Below are 14380 nucleotides of genomic sequence, written 5' to 3' on the forward strand. Positions count from 1 at the left end.
ACTTAAGCTTCTCTACATGCAGTTCAAGATTGTCCTGGCTGCAGAGGATTTACACGTCTTACACGTCTTCTTATTCATCTTTATAGTATTTGTTTACAGAGCATACAGGGTAGGGATTGTTTTATTCAATTTGACAGTGAGGATTCTATGGCCCAGAGAAGTTAAGTGGCTTGCCCAAGATCACACAGCCAGTAAGGACAGAGTAAACTCTCAAACTGATCTTCTGACTCTGAATCTTATGCTCTTTCCATTAGCATGTGGTGCCTCTTATGTTTCTTATGTCTTCTTCTTACCAAAGTGAATTTTTTTTGGACCAGTTTTGAAAGCAGTTTTAATGGAACACATCCAAATGTTGTTTCTGTTGAGTTGACAGCATGGAAATGTGCAGTTTCTCAATCAGGAAAGTGCTCATTATCTTGGAATCCCGAGACTGCCAAAGATCAGTGTGAAATAGTTTCATGTGTCTCTACTTGTGTGAGCACAGCGATTTGCTTGCTCCTCCACCACATTATGTATTTCTGTCTTATAATATATGTACACATCTATTTCTAAATCTCAAATATAAACTCCTGATGCTCAATTACTGTCATGTTCATTTTTGTATATGCCATTTGTTTTGTACAAAGTCTTACATGATGTTGATGCTCAATGTTTACTAAAATGAATTAAAGATGATATATGAGGGTTTGAAGGGGCCAAAGGAACCTTCCTGTACTGTCTGTATCAGTTCTGTCCAGTATAAATTTCTGTAGTGATGGATATGCTCCATTTTGGGGCTGTTCAATGCAAAAGCCAAAAGCAGCTTGTATACTAGGGAACTTATTTTTTAATTTATTTTAATACAAGTTAGTTTAAATAGTTGTATGTGGCTGGTAGTTACTTATTAGACATTGCAGTTCTAAAGTTTCCATACATTTTCTTATATTCTGATTGTGTTTGGGTCCTTCCACATGCTGATGATCCTCATTATGACTTTTTAAGCACATTTAAATTTAAAAATTTTAAAAATCATTTTTATCAGCACATATCAATTATACCAATTAATAGGTTTCAGTGAGTATGCACTGCTCACTGTGTCTTTGATGAAGAGGATTTTCAGCCAGCTGTGGACAAGGAGATGTAGTGGGCTCAGACTTCTCCTTACATCCAAGGTAGCTGTCTCTTTCTGCTCTTGAGTTCTCTGAAGAGGGGCCGGCATCTTCCCTGAGAATTTTCTGGAAAGCAGGAGTAACTTGTATCTTGGAGTTGCAAAGTGTCAGAAGAGGATCTGGTGATGCATTTGGGGATTTCTCAGTTTCTTGAGACTCAATGACATATAGTCTGGGCCTATATGAGAGAAAGATGGATCATTTCCTAAGAAAGGCAGATTTTCAGTCAAAGAAAGAGGTGGGCAGGAAGCTAGCATTTGTTAAACTGATGTGTTCATACACAGTCTGGGTGGTGGTGTCTCATTTGCCTTAAAAATCTCTAGGCTCTGTCTCCTTCACATAGGCTGTATCCATCACCAGCCACCATTAAGTTATACATTCTTTCTAGTTATGAAACTTCTAAATTCCTCCTCTGAAGGATTAAAATTAAAAAAAAAATCCCTCTCTCTCTTCCTCTCCCCACCAGATAGCGGTAGCAACAACTACCCAGGAAGAGAGAAATGCTGTTCATGCAGGGTTGACCCTTTGATTTCAGTGACTTCTAAGAACCTCCATTCCTCATGCTGTGGCTTCTGCTACTTCTCTCAAGGAGCCAAAAGGTTAAACAGAGAGAGTGGCAGAAGTGAAATGGCAGCCAAATGGGAGAGTCCAAGAGGCCCCTTGAACAGATATGTATGTGTTATTATGTGATTCTGGGCACAAGTCCTTTCTTGGAATGTAAACAGTGTTCAAAAGGTAGATTGTTAGGTCTTTGTGCTCTATGAGAAGTAAAACAAATATTCAGGAAAGGAAAAACGGGTACATTGTTAAGATTGATGTACTCTTGGTGACTGCAAAACTGAAATGAAAGAATCCTTAATTTCAGAATTAAAATTTTAACTCAGGATTGGTATTCTTATTTGTGATGGGATCCCAGCTTGTCTGTTGTGATTTAAAGAGTAGAATTTTCCCCAAGGAGCCTACTCTCTAAGGTTGACAAAAACAGTTAAGATTCATAGTGTGTGTTGTGTATGAAATGGGCACTTAAAAATATGTTCAGATAGCTGTGTTAGCCTTCCTTCCTTTTCTTGTGAAGGTAGAGTTATGGATTAGCTGTTCCTTTGGGCAAAAGGAAAACAAAGCACAGAGAGGGAATTGATTTGACCAAGCTCACAGAGCAATCATATCTATTTTTACATTGGTATTTGAATAGGAAACTTTGAAACAGGAGTCATCAAGTTGGACTTTTTCCTCAGCAGTAATTCAAAGCTCCAATCCCTTACTAGACATAAAGGAGCCCATTGGTATGGAATATACACAAAAAAATGCAAAGGAGGGAAAGAAGACCCCAATAAGGTAAAGCTATTGGAGAGAAGACAAAATGATACATTCTGATTTCAGTTGATTACAGTTCGGATTTCCTAAATTGTTTTTCTTTAAAAAAACCTTTTGTATTGGAATAATTTTAGATACATAGAAGAGTTGTAAAGACAACTAGAGAGTTCCCATATATCCCTCTCACAGTGTCTCCTAATATTAACATTTTATATTTGATTTCCAGAATTTTACAATAATTTTCTGTACATGAGTGCTCCTTAAATGTCTTGTTTACAAATTAGTTTGTTTCTATGCCTTTCCAATGTAGGAAAGATCGAATAATCTTCCTATATGATAAAGATTCCACAGTTGAGCACTGAAAATTTCCATTATAAAGTCACTGGGGAGTCTTAACCACAGTTACCACTGTTGGAGAAGGCAGAAAGAAGAGGAATATTTGATAGTGTGACAAGACAACTTTAGAATAAGGGAAGATCTCTTTAGTTTACTTTATCCTCTCAGGAATTGAGGCTTTATAGCAATACTAAGATGATAAAAAAAATTTGAAAACAGCATTTTCTACAATATGCATTAAATGAGATCTACATCTCCCAAAGTTCCTGATTGTACATAGAAGTTGTTTGATAATACATAGAAACAGGATTAACTGGGTCTACACAAATTTGGTTGATCATGATGCTTGACTTGAAAGTTGGAACTTAGAGCAATTGCAGACTGAGTGGGAAATTTTTACAGTGCTTACAAGAAAGTAAATGGTAGATCAGTGGAGCAGATAGGGGCCCAATGGTGCCCAAGGAGAGATTCAGTTTGCCATAGAGAAGTGCCATTGATGAATGGCCTTGGGTAGAATCAGGTCTCCCAAATATGGGTCACACTAGTTATTTAGTGAGAAAGGATTGGATGTTTAATATTGGGTAAACACTACTATTATATCAGTTTTATTGTCTGAGTTTGTTAAGTTGCCATTTATGCTTAAGGTGCATATTGAAGGAACTCTATGGAATTTCCAGTATCTGACAATTTTTGATCCACAAAAATGATACTTTCATATGATTCAACCTACTAATAAGCTATCTGTGACTAATTCCAAAAATTTTGACTTGGTTGCATTTTATATTTTTGTTGTTTGTACGAATGTGGAAATAAAGAGCAATAAATATTGAAATAGAAAAAATCCAGCTGAGGGACTGGGGTTGTAGCTCAGTGGTTGAGTGCTTACCTGGCATGCGTGAGGCACTGGGTTTGGTCCTCAGCACCACCTAAAAACATAAAATAAAGATATTGTGCCCATCTACAACTAAAAAAATTAAAATAAACCCAGCTGACACTGGTTATGAAAATACCTTGAGTGGGCAGGTGGGTGAGCAGCCCCCTTGACAGAAGGCTACCTGAAGAGGCTTTCTTCCTGTAAGCTAGACATTGCTCCCTTGCATTGTCACTGTTCTGTCCTTTCCTCCAAGATTAAGTTGATTCTGGGTATTTAGAATCGTGAATTTTACAGGTTTAGTCATACTCGGCACCTTTTCCTCCGGGGATCTGAAAACATACATCTGAAAATGATTGTTTATCATCCCAAACCAAAATGTTGTATTTTCAGCCATAAGGTGGCATCATATCACATTTTATGCTGAAGAGGCAGGTCACTTTAGCTCACTGAAATGACTAATGCCCTGCTCATGTCTTTAAGCAGTGGGTGTAGCACATTGAATTTTGAAGTTTATAAGCAAATATTGGAAGCTGGCATCTCTATATAGGGTTTTAACTTTTTTATTATATTTGACCTTTTTTATATTCTGAGAAATTAGTAATAGAACAAATTACTATATTAACTAACACTATGTTTTACCTCATTAAAATATGTAAGGCAGTTTCTTGTATATAGAAGCTACTCAAAAATATTTATTGCATGATCAAATTGAAATTTTCCTTTAATAGGCCTTACCCTCAGGAATTCATTTTCTCATTTGTCAAGTTGAATTTACAGCATACTTTTATTGCTGTGACCCATTTCTTACCAGGATAAGAAGCTTATTTCATGAAGAAGTTAAACTCAACACATTTAATTTCTCTACTACCCTTTAAAAATACATTACTTTTTTTATATACCACTTTTCTTTGCTTAATTGGGAGTGTCTAGGACTTGCAAATTGCATAAATGCACTGGTTTACTCTCTCTAGTTGCTTTATTGAAAACTCTGGCTTAGTTTTAAAAGCTGAGTAAAACTTGCTTTGTTTTTCTTTGTAGAAACATTTTGTACTTTGTAGAAAACACTGTAAATGCTTTCCATATAAAACCCTCCCTTTCTGCAGATGAAGTGATTTTGTTCTTGGAACTCTTTAATCATTTTGTGGGAAGTCTGTGCCACTTTCCTGCAGGGGAGACACTCCTGTGACGCATGTTGCAGGGCACCTTAGAATTCTAGGTAGGAATCTGGAGATGGAATAGGAAGATTTTGGTCTCTGAGTTTCTATAGTTGTGAACTTCTTAGAACACTTAATTCTATATGGAGTGTCTATGATGCCAAAGTAACATTAAAAAACTAAATAGTTAACCATTTAAAAAACAACTCTATCTTGTATAAATTGGCTAGAATGACATTTCTATTAAATTGAATTCATTTCATGAATTGAGGTTTGGCTGTACCCTAGATGTTAACACCCCATCCCCATTTTTCCCCGGGTGGAGCCCTGAACAGAATTATAGTTCTCTTTGCTATCAATAACGGTGGCACTTTATACTTAATATTTTCTTCTCAGAGTCAAAGTGAAAATTCATAATGAAACAAGGAGGATGGTGTGAAATAGAAGGCAGTGCTCTTCTAGACAAAAAGGTCACGAAGGCATCTCTGAGAAGGCAACCTTAGTTTAAAGAGGAAGGATGCGACCAAGCCAACCCCACACCTTTGGCTTTGAATTGGGTGGGTAGAGGATGGGATGTAGTGCCCAGGAAGAACCACTCAGGAATGGAAAAGAGCTTAGCATGTAACTGAGAGAGGCAATAGAAAGAAGGTTATGTGGTAGAGCGTGGGGCAGAGAGGGCTTGGGCAGGGCGTAGAGATGGGGCAGCACCAGGGTAACTTTGGATCTTTTAAATGCAAATTGAAGCAAATGAAGAGTTTTAAGTAGAGAAGCTGCTTGTTCTTACATTTTTAAAAAGATGACTTTGGTTCATCCACAGTGGAAAGAATAAATTGTGATACAATGGAATGTTACATGGCAATGAGAATGAAAGATTTGTTGCTATATGTAACAGTCTTATTGTTTATACATGAAGGTCTTGTTGTAAAACTTGGGAGTTAAGTGTCAGCATCATCATATGTGAGCACAAATTGTATTTAAGGATATGAGTATTGGGGGGAGCAGTGGGCGGGTGGGTCCGGCAACTCCCTCGGAGTCAAGCGCACGCCGACTGGCGGCTGCAGGGAATCCAATAGCGGCGTGCGGAGGCAGTTCCCGCGGGTCCGTGAAGGAGGTTGACAGCTCCAGCGGACGCCTGTCAGCTTTAAGGAAAAGTAGAAATCACTTCTGACTATACTGAGTAGCAAGTGAGTTCCTATACTGCAGATCATGGCACTACCATTCCGCAAAGACTTAGAAAAATACAAGGACCTGTATGAAGATGAGCTTCTTGAAAATCTGTCAGAAATAGAACTGAAACAATTAGAAACTGTTCTGGATGATCTTGACCCTGAGAATGCCCTTCTGCCTGCAGGGTTCCGGCAAAAAAATCGGACGTCAAAGTCTGCCACAGGACCTTTTGATAGAGAACACCTCCTTTCATATCTGGAGAAGGAAGCACTAGAGCAAAAGGACAGGAAAGACTATGTGCCCTACACTGGAGAAAAAAAAGGAAAAATATTTATCCCCAAACAGAAACCTGTACAGACTTTGACAGAGGAAAGTGTATCTGTTGATCCAGAATTAGAAGAAGCTTTGATGAGTGCTTCTGATACAGAATTGTGTGACCTTGCAGCTATTCTTGGGATGCATAATTTGATAACAAATACACAATTTTGTGATATAGTGGGAAGTAGTAATGGTGTTGATAAAGGACATTTTTCAAATGTAGTGAAAGGTGAAAAGATTCTTCCAGCATTTGATGAGCCACCAAATCCAACCAACGTTGAAGAGAGTTTAAAGAGAATTAAAGAAAACGATGCTCATCTTGTTGAAGTTAATTTGAATAACATAAAGAATATCCCAATTCCAACCCTAAAAGACTTTGCAAAGGCTTTGGAAACCAATACACATGTGAAATATTTCAGTCTTGCAGCCACCCAAAGCAATGATCCTTTTGCTGTTGCTTTTGCAGATATGCTGAAAGTAAACAAAACTTTGAAGAGCTTAAATATGGAGTCCAACTTCATAACAGGAGCTGGGGTTCTGACACTGATTGATGGTTTAAGAGATAATGAGATCCTGGCAGAGCTTAAAATTGACAATCAGAGGCAACAGTTGGGAACAGCTGTAGAATTGGAAATAGCCAAGATGCTTGAGGAAAATGCAAAAATCCTTAAATTTAGGTATCAGTTTACACAGCAAGGACCCCGAACCAGGGCAGCTAATGCTATAACAAAAAACAACGACTTAGTGCGAAAGAAACGAGTTGAAGGAGACCACCAGTAAGTCCAACAAAGTATAATCTTTGGAAGACTTCAGAACTTTACCAAGGGCTCATGTTGGTGACATCAGATGTAAAATTTTTCTGGGTAGAAGGGAAAAGACTGGAAATCTTTTTGTTTGTTTGTTTGTTTAGCTTTTTTGTTAACTATATGCATTATTTTCCTAGTTTAAGTTGTTATCAGTTTAAAATTATAAAATCAATAGTATCTGGTATTTTATATTTTGAAGCATTTCTACTTTCTACTAAAATCAGTTTTAATTTAGCTTAATTAAATGACTTATAATGAGTCTTGGGCAAAAAACAATACGATTATAAATAAGTTTCAGAAGTCATTTATGTAGAATAATTTGAGGACCAATTTTTTAAATTGAAAAGGGACATTGCTGATATCAGTTGCTCCTTCGAGGTATAAGGCACTTAAAAGTTTTCTTTGTTTTGTAATCTGGATACTTTTCCATTTTTTAAGAATAAATGAACTTGGTAAGGGTATATTTTTTCCTTATCAAGGAATCAAAATGCAATGATTTTTAAACAGATGGCTCAAAATCTGGTGAAGTGTTCAGAAGCCAAAGCAGACCTCCAGGGAGAGACCTTCATGCAGTGCAGGTTACTGTGCTTGTCTGATGCAGCTCAGCAACATCTAGGGATTTGTTTTTTAAACAAAATCATCAGCTAATCCAGGTTATACACTTTGTTTAAAAATATAGTATGTCTAAGTATTTTAATTGGTTCATTTTAGTTATAAATGACAGTAGAATTTGTTTTGACACAATGAAAGCATGGAATATATCATGTTCTAGTGAAGACCCCAGTACCTCTTTTTCCCCTTCCCTTTTCCTACCCCCAGCTTCCTTCCCTCTATTGATCTTTCTGCCATTTACCCAGTTATTATTTCTTAATTAATTCTTTGTGGATGTACTTGATGGTAAGATTCACTATGGTATATTCATGTATGTGCATAGGAAATTTATGTCAGATTGATTCCACTGTCTTTCCTTTTCCCATTCTCCCTTCAACCCCCATTTATGTCTATGTTTATTACAGTTTTTCATTTTAATGTGGGCATTATTAAATTTTTATGAAAGCTAATGGTAAAAAACATCTGAGTAGAAAAGTTGTTTTCTTCCCCCATAAAAAGGCACACAGCCAACTCTCAGTTATTTAGGATAAAATAAAAAAGAAAGCTGCTGCTAAACATGTGAAATCATAGGTAACATGATGGAGTTCAGGTTTGAGGAACTTGCAAAACAGCCACTTAAACTGATGGTTACTATAAGGAAGTTAGAAACTGGGATGTGTGTAAATTACTTGGTATTGTGCTGTATGCCAAGAAGTTCCATATGCAGCGCAGAATGGCATAGACAATTTAATCCCCACTACACACTTTCCAGCCAAAAAAGAGAAGTGCTGATCTTCAGAATCTGATTCTATTATATGCTTTCTTTCATCTTGCACTTTTTCCATATGGTATGCAAATATTTTCTATAACAAAAGTGGTCTTTATTGCTCAGAGTATTAAGGTGAGTGCTTGAACAGAGTTCTGTGGCAAGAGGACAAGTGTAACACTGCACACCCCAGCTGTGCTACAGGGTTTGATTTTGCATTCATGTCCTGTCCCATAGTAGCTCTTTAGCAGGAGATAGCAGACGCACTCACATCTACAGAAGATTGGGAAGAGGGGATCAGAAAAATACTGGCCTCATAAGGCCTACCTGGATCATTTACAAAAAGATATTTCTGAGTAAGGGGAAGGTAGTTTGTCATGGTTAGTTTTTTTAAAAACCTTTCGAAGTTGAATCACAAAATGTCTACTGTTTTGGCTGCCAGAAAATTTATCCCATGATCTAGGCAGCAGCTTGTGTACTATAGTAATAAGCCTTCTTAACAGGCTAAAGCTTCCCTCATAGGAACTGTGGTGTGTTTGCTTTTTGAAATATCAGTATCCAGTATTTCAAAGGGGCCAAAGATTAACTTTGCACTATTCCCTTTCAGTTAAAAGCCACTGATTTTTTTTTCCAAGTTAGAAAGGCTTCACTTGCTTGCTTTCTCACCTGACTGCCTCCCCCAACACCAGCCTCTATTGTCTCTCTCCCTCTCCTCTTACCCTCCCTTCTTCCTTCTTTACATATACAACTTTTGAATTGTACTTGATTTTGTAAACTGCGATTCCAGCAAGATTTGGAGTCAGGCATGGAGCAGGTATCTAAGGCTACCACAAAGAATTGGTCACTTAAACTTCTAGCCAGGCTTCCTCATTTGCATTGCCCTGTAAGTCAGTTAATAAGTGTGCTCCCCTCTCTCCCATATAGTGGTTTTTTTTTCTAAATATTGTTAAGGTTGGTCCCTACGTAGAATTTTGTATCATACTTACAGGAATATCTTTTTTACCTACTATTTATCAAAGTATGACTAAGTTGAGTATTTTGCTTGTACCATTCCAGTTCTGTGCTATAATACATTTTATAATTCCTTTATAAATAATTTTAATATGAATACTCATCCAACTAAATATGGAAATCTCTCAAGTATTATAATTATAAGGGAGAATAACAGTGTTTACTTTGAAAAAATCTGGTACCTCGCTGGGCATGGTGGCTCATGCCTATAATCCCAATGACTTGGGAGGCTGAGGTAGGAAGATCACAAGTTTAAGGCCAGCCTCAGCAATTTAGTGAGGCCCTAGCAATTTAACAAGACCCTGTCTCAAAATAAAAAATAAAAGAAGTCATGGACTGGGATTGTATCTCAGTGGTAGAGTACTTGCCTGGCATGGGTGAAGCACTGGGTTCTATCCTTAGCACCACATAAAAACAAATAAATAAAATAAAGTTTAAATTCATTAAATAAAAAAAAAGTCTGGGGATATAACTCAGTGGTAGAGTGGCCCTGGGTTCAACCCCCAGTACCCTCCCCCCCAAAAAATTGGCACCTTTTAATCTTTTATATAATCTTAAGAGAATTTTTAAGACCTTAAGTTTTTTCATCTAATCAGTTTCAACTTACATGTTTATCTAAGAGAATGTCCTTTCATTTTTAAATTGTTGCTTTTTAAGGAAAAAATTTAATTACCAATTTTATAAAATTTTATATTCATATTTGTCTGGAGTTCAAATTTTTCCAGTATGTCTATATGAAATTGTTTTTAAAACTCAATATTAATATGATGAAAATGGATTTTGGTGCTATATATTTGTAGCTAAAGCCTTGTAAAAATCTAAAGAATAAGCAAAATATATTTTCTAAGGGTGCCACATCATTTAAAAGACCAAATAAACAATTGTATGACATAATCTAGCAGATTATTATCAATTACAAGGGGAGTTTTCTTGGTCATTAAATAGCAAATTCTTGTTCTCTGAATCAAGTAACCCACTTGCTTTGTGCAAGAGGTATACTCGAGGAAAGTTAAATAAATAGAACTTTAGATCATTTTCCAATTAATCAATTATCTGGTGTGTTTTCCTTTTAAGGGGGGATTCCATGATATAATAAAAATTGTAAAAGAAAAAAAAAGTTTTGACAAAATGTTCCTGTTGTACATTATATATAACCTTGATTGCCATTAAAATAAGACAAAAATTTGTGAAGTTTCATGAAATCTTACAGTTCCCAGGGCTACCTTATTTTCTCACTATAAAACCAGGAACCACTGTTACATCCTAGCAGATCCAAGGATCATGCTATCTCTAGAGTCCATGGACATTGCCATTCTCTGCAGGCTCAGTCCTGTTCAGCTTTGCTCCTGCACTACAGTGATACTTCACTTTTGAACAGTATTGACTGAAAACATGGCACCCAAGAGAAACAAACACATGGATGGAATAGAGACCAACTCCTGTTGCTACTGGCCAGATGAAGGGTTTTAAGTTGTTGGATCTAAACATCTGGAGACTGTCTTCAATACCAGCTGATGCTGATTATTATTGTTTCTGGATAGCTCTCACTCTAAGACTTGCTTATCAAACAAATCAAACTCTTCCCTAATGATTTTTAAATTGAGAAAATACTATCCATATGCAATGATTTTTATATTGTCATATTTTAATCTGGTTATTCTTTATATCATTGATTTTTCTTCACTATAATTCAGTTCTATAAATCTTCTATAAAATTGGACAATTTGGAATTTTTAATAATAAAACATTTGTAACATTTTTATTAATTTAAAAAAAAGGATATGAGTATTATACACTCGGCTTATCAGTTTCCTTCCTTCCAAGAACTAAGGTAGGAATAGTGTGCATTTAGCTAACATTATGGTCAGATTTTTGAGAGAACACATCACAAATACAATATGTAGTAAAAAAAGGGGGTACATGGTATGAGCCTATTTATGTGAATATTCTATTGCTTGACGTGGGCATTGGCTACATGGATGTGTTCAGTTTGTGAGAATTCCTCAAGTTGAAATTCATGTTTTTTTTTTTTACAGTTTGTTTATGTACATTAATCTTCAAAAGTTAAAAAAGGATCACTATTGCTGAAGAAGAGAGAATAAACTTTAGAGGAGAATGGAAGCAAGGGGATCTGTTAGGAGGCTATTGAAATTGACCAAGGGAAAGATGATGGATTCAACTAGGGCAGTGGTAGTAATGGAGATAAGTGGCTTCATTCTAGATCTACTTGAATGAAGTGCAGGATTGGCATTAGGTGGCATCACAAAATTTCTGGTATTTAACCTCTAAAATGACATTCTTATAGGTTTGACCTATTAGGAATAAACTATAAGGGCTTCATTGATGCATTCTAGTTATTGTTTCACTGTAAAGTATGAGAATTCTTGAATTTGTATATTTTTTCTTTGTGATGTTAAGAATAAAACCTTAGGGTTTCCTTGAGAACATATATCGAGTTTGGTGACTTTGTTCCATTCCAAAATTATATTGCTTTCATTGAGATGAGTTATGTTGTAGTTTATTTCTCATATTTTACCAATACTAGGATTCATGCATCAAAACTAGGAGTAGTTCTTAAGGTAACTACTTAACTACATACTAATATTCTACAGATTCCTTGGCTATGAAGATGGTGATAACAGTGACTATCAAAAGCCTGTCTTGTTTTAATATTTAGGAGCTAAGTGTCAGCAACATCATAGGTGTATATAAAATATACTTGAGGATTTGGATGTTAAATGCCAGGTTTATCAGTTTCCTTCCTCCCCAGAAGTAAGGTAGTTTTCATGTCCATTTAGATAGCTTTGTGTGGGCTGTCAGATTTCTGAAGAGGAGTGTGGGATCAAGAGGCCCCTGACTGGTACAATAGGAGTTCTTTTAGTTGTGAGCACTGAGGTGTCTTAGCTGGGTGGCTGAGAGGTATAAAAATGGCTGCACAGTGAGTTCTGACCTTGTAGCCCTTTCCATTGTAACTGAATCTTCAGATTCATATCCACCAAATTGACATGTGATAGTCCAAGGAGAAAACAACCTTAGAAATGGTCTATTGATAGTAATTTACTTCCTTATCTATCACATTCTCAAATGCCCTACATTTGAGCGAAGCAGAGGGAGTATAATACTCATTCGGAAAGTTGAGAGGGTCTAGGGAAAATTATTTTAATTTTATTCTTTTTTTCTCAATATATTTTTTCACAAAAATATATAAAAAGTAAAAGTGGAAAAGTGGAAGAGGCAGATGATAATATATATATATATATATATATATATATATATATATATATATATATATATATATATATTTTAAAACCAGCTTTGAATTAATTTTCTCATATCAGAAAAGCATGCCTCCTGGTTAGTATTAGATTTCCAGTATGCACAGATGGAAAACAGTTATTGAAAATCCCAAACGGGATTTATTTTGCATTGTGCTTCACTGAGTACAAAAGTCATTTAGAAGGTTCTAATTTTTTCCCCAAGGACCATCACAAAACAGTCCCAAAAGGAGGGGTGGGGTGGATGGGGGAACAATCTAAAAATGTTTCCTTGAAAAATGCCCTTTCCTGCCTAGTTATAGAATGAAATCAATACCGACCTCTAGATTTGCTGACCTGTTCGTGAGACAGAAACTAAAATGTGAAAAATTGAAAGTTTTCCCTGATGATAGATTTTTTTTTCTCTTTCAGATGCAGCTGGTGTGAACAATCTAATGACTAGAAAGATCTTCAGACCTCTATATAGTGCTGAAGAATGTCACTTTGAGAAAGGGCATGCTTTCCCTATATCATTGTGCCTTAATCTTCTTAGATTTTTCTACAAAGAAATCACATTAATCAAATCTCCTTTCTGCTATATGAAAGGTGCAGGCTGACTAATGCTCAACTTTGGGTGAAATTGGATATGGAAGAAAATCCTGACTTGAAATAATACCAGGACTTTCTATAATCCTGTGTTGCTGGAGTCTTAGTTCAGGACTATAATTTCCAGCTTGGATTTTGTGAAATCCCAGAGTGCTACCGGTGAACCCAAGAGGTCCTGTGCACTATCACGGGGCACCCCCAATTTAAATGTACCTTAAAATAAAATATTTGCTGTAAAAATATTTAGGAATAGGATTTATATGTGTGTGTTTCAGTCAAACAAAGAGCTGCAATTATAGTTCCAAGTACAAAAAGGCATAGACTGCTGTTTATCTGATTCATAAGATTTTCTGGTTATAACAAAGACAAAATTTGTCTAAAATGTAATCTGACTTTTAAAAATCTGAGTCCAGAATCTGTATATCTGAAATGTGGATGCTTTTTCAAAGTGCTTTTCTTATTTACTTACTTCAAAACTCCATCTATTAATCAAAGTATTTTTGGAACCTTTTAAAAAAATATTTTTATTTTATTTTATTTTTTTGTTGTTGAGTCTGAAGCACATCTCTTTCAATATATTTTTGGATGAGGCTGAATTTTTGAAAAAGTCTACAGTTGTTAAGAGCCAGTCTAGGAAGTGGGATATGGGCTCAATGTGAGTACTGTTGAAAAAAAAAAAGCCACATTGTATTCATAAATTATAACATCACTTTGCACCCTATAAATATATATAACTATAATTTGTCAATTTACAATTAAAAATAAAAATTAAAAAACAACCAAAAAACTAAGTCTCACTCATTTGCTGTCAAATGACATTTTGAGACAATATAAATTTCCGTTTTTCATCATACTTTTGCGATGAAATTTAGCATTTGTTGATGATACTTGGATGAGACAGTGGTATGTGCCATCTTGTGATTTTTCTCTTCCTTCCTTCCATAGTTATTAGTTGCATTCTCGTATAAGGAAGAGCAATCATTTTTTTTTGTCAGTGGGGATTGCATGGATTTCTATTTTATTAGTTATAATCTA

General features: G+C 35.7%; 1 protein-coding gene across 2 annotated transcripts; it reads left to right on the top strand.

Annotated features, from left to right (window-relative positions):
- The first annotated feature begins 5831 nt into the window (after positions 1 to 5831).
- On the top strand, positions 5832 to 7291 carry LOC143386003 (tropomodulin-3-like). 2 transcript variants are annotated; one of them, XM_077107913.1, is made up of 2 exons: positions 5832 to 6659; positions 6768 to 7291. In XM_077107913.1, the coding sequence occupies exons 1-2, from the start codon at positions 6033 to 6035 to the stop codon at positions 7089 to 7091; spliced, it is 951 nt and encodes a 316-aa protein (XP_076964028.1). In that variant the 5' UTR covers positions 5832 to 6032; the 3' UTR covers positions 7092 to 7291. The 2 variants fall into 2 exon arrangements, with proteins under 2 accessions (XP_076964028.1, XP_076964027.1); XM_077107912.1 differs by having other exon boundaries at positions 5832 to 7291.
- The last annotated feature ends 7089 nt before the right edge of the window (positions 7292 to 14380 follow it).

Source organism: Callospermophilus lateralis, assembly GCF_048772815.1.
Source record: "Callospermophilus lateralis isolate mCalLat2 chromosome 11 unlocalized genomic scaffold, mCalLat2.hap1 SUPER_11_unloc_3, whole genome shotgun sequence".
NCBI lineage: Eukaryota > Metazoa > Chordata > Mammalia > Rodentia > Sciuridae > Callospermophilus > Callospermophilus lateralis.